At 43.9% G+C, this 1,537-nt stretch overlaps 1 protein-coding gene across 1 annotated transcript in view; it reads right to left on the bottom strand.

Annotated features, from left to right (window-relative positions):
- serpine3 (serpin peptidase inhibitor, clade E (nexin, plasminogen activator inhibitor type 1), member 3) overlaps nucleotides 1–1,537 on the bottom strand; it is a gene marked incomplete at both ends in the record, with an annotated part of 21,333 nt that overhangs the window by 6,474 nt on the left and 13,322 nt on the right. The window contains 3 exon segments of the mRNA XM_014029621.1: nucleotides 577–677; nucleotides 783–981; nucleotides 1,091–1,333. Coding sequence (XP_013885075.1) covers nucleotides 577–677; nucleotides 783–981; nucleotides 1,091–1,333 — 543 coding nt within the window.

The raw sequence follows: 1,537 nt of genomic DNA, 5'->3' as shown, positions 1-1,537 counted from the left end.
TGTAAATGGAAAAAGGTAAAGCCTATCTTTAATGTATTTAATAAACATCTTGTTGAAAATTATTTAATTGCTTTAAAACGAATGAAATGTAAGAATGCAAAGTGTCTGTGGAATGGATTTGAACATTTGAAAATATTTGAAGACCTCTGATTGTAGTTGTACAACTGTGTGAATGTGTATGATTTTTTTTCTTTTGTTTATTTCTATTGTTTGCGCTGTTCTATCTTGTGCCTTGAAAATGTTATTTCTCCTGTTTATTGTTGTTATATCCCTAAACGTTTGTACACTTGAACTGATATTACAAAAAATGTTTCTGTATATAAAGAAACCATCACTTCCTTGTCTTGGTGATGTTTCAAACTGYTAAACACTGCCACCAACTGTTCAGGAGGATTATTACACTCCTAAAGGTTGTTTCACTGTGGAAGGAGTGAGTACAGCAGGGTGACCAATGATTTGTCTGTGGTGGCCATGGCCACCCCCTGGCTCCGCCCCTGCCTACATCTTTTTGAGTTCACAGCAGTATATTCAATCATTTTTAATGAAGCTGATTGTATTGTTTAAAGAGAAACGGACCTGATATTCCGGTGAAGTCTGCGGCTGTGGGGTTAAAAGCATCACTGATGCCCATGGCAGCGAGTGCTGACCTCAGGTTGACCTTGTTCTGCAGTCTGAACCTGCAAACATCAGACAGAACTAAGCTGTGCTGCTTCATCTCAAAAGATGCAATATATATATATATATATATATATATATACAACATCCCAGTGCAGAAAGGTCACCTGGGTAGGAAAATGTCCATCTTGGTCCTGCGCAGGCCCGTGGTCCAGGCAGCCAGGTGACGTGCAGTGAGCTGGGACTCGAGGAAGGACAGGGAGGTCTTCCTGTCGCTGGGCAGGACCACCTGCAGACTCAGAGAACCACCCAGGTAGGGCAGCTCGAGCACAGTGTAGCGCTGCTCAGAGGCCATTCTGAACTGACCTGCAGGACAGGTCCAAAGCGTCACTCATTCAGACCTTTGGGTTTATTTCTGTTTTAACAAAATGACCTAAATTGTGTTTGTAAAGGAGATCAAAGTGAAGTTTCTAACCGAAGTTGACGTCTGCTGCCTGATACATCATGGGCACCTTGATGGTGCTGCCATCAGAGAGGGTGAAGGGCAGGTTCTGTGTGTTGGTGAACACAAACTGTTTCTGCCACACACCCCTGAACGTCACCGTGTTGACCAGCGCCACCTGCAGCCTGGTCCCCCAACCTGAGGCCTCTGCTTGGGCCTCACCTGAGCCCGACAGCTCGTTACTGCTGCTTCCTGAGTGGAGGGGCCACAGCTCATCTGGATACAAACAAACATACATATAGTTAGTTCAGTTTTATTCATTTATGAAGCACCCTTAAAAGCAGCTCAAGGTGCTATACAAGATTATGCACAATAAACAAACCCATAAAATAAGAAAACAATACAATAAAAACCCATCCATTCATCCATTTTCTTCCTCCTATCCGGGGTCGGGTCGCGGGGGCAGCAGCTTCAGAAGGG

This window comes from Austrofundulus limnaeus, unplaced genomic scaffold (genome assembly GCF_001266775.1).
Source record: "Austrofundulus limnaeus strain Quisiro unplaced genomic scaffold, Austrofundulus_limnaeus-1.0 Scaffold928, whole genome shotgun sequence".
Lineage (NCBI taxonomy): Eukaryota > Metazoa > Chordata > Actinopteri > Cyprinodontiformes > Rivulidae > Austrofundulus > Austrofundulus limnaeus.
This window is presented reverse-complemented; position numbering and strand designations above follow the sequence as displayed.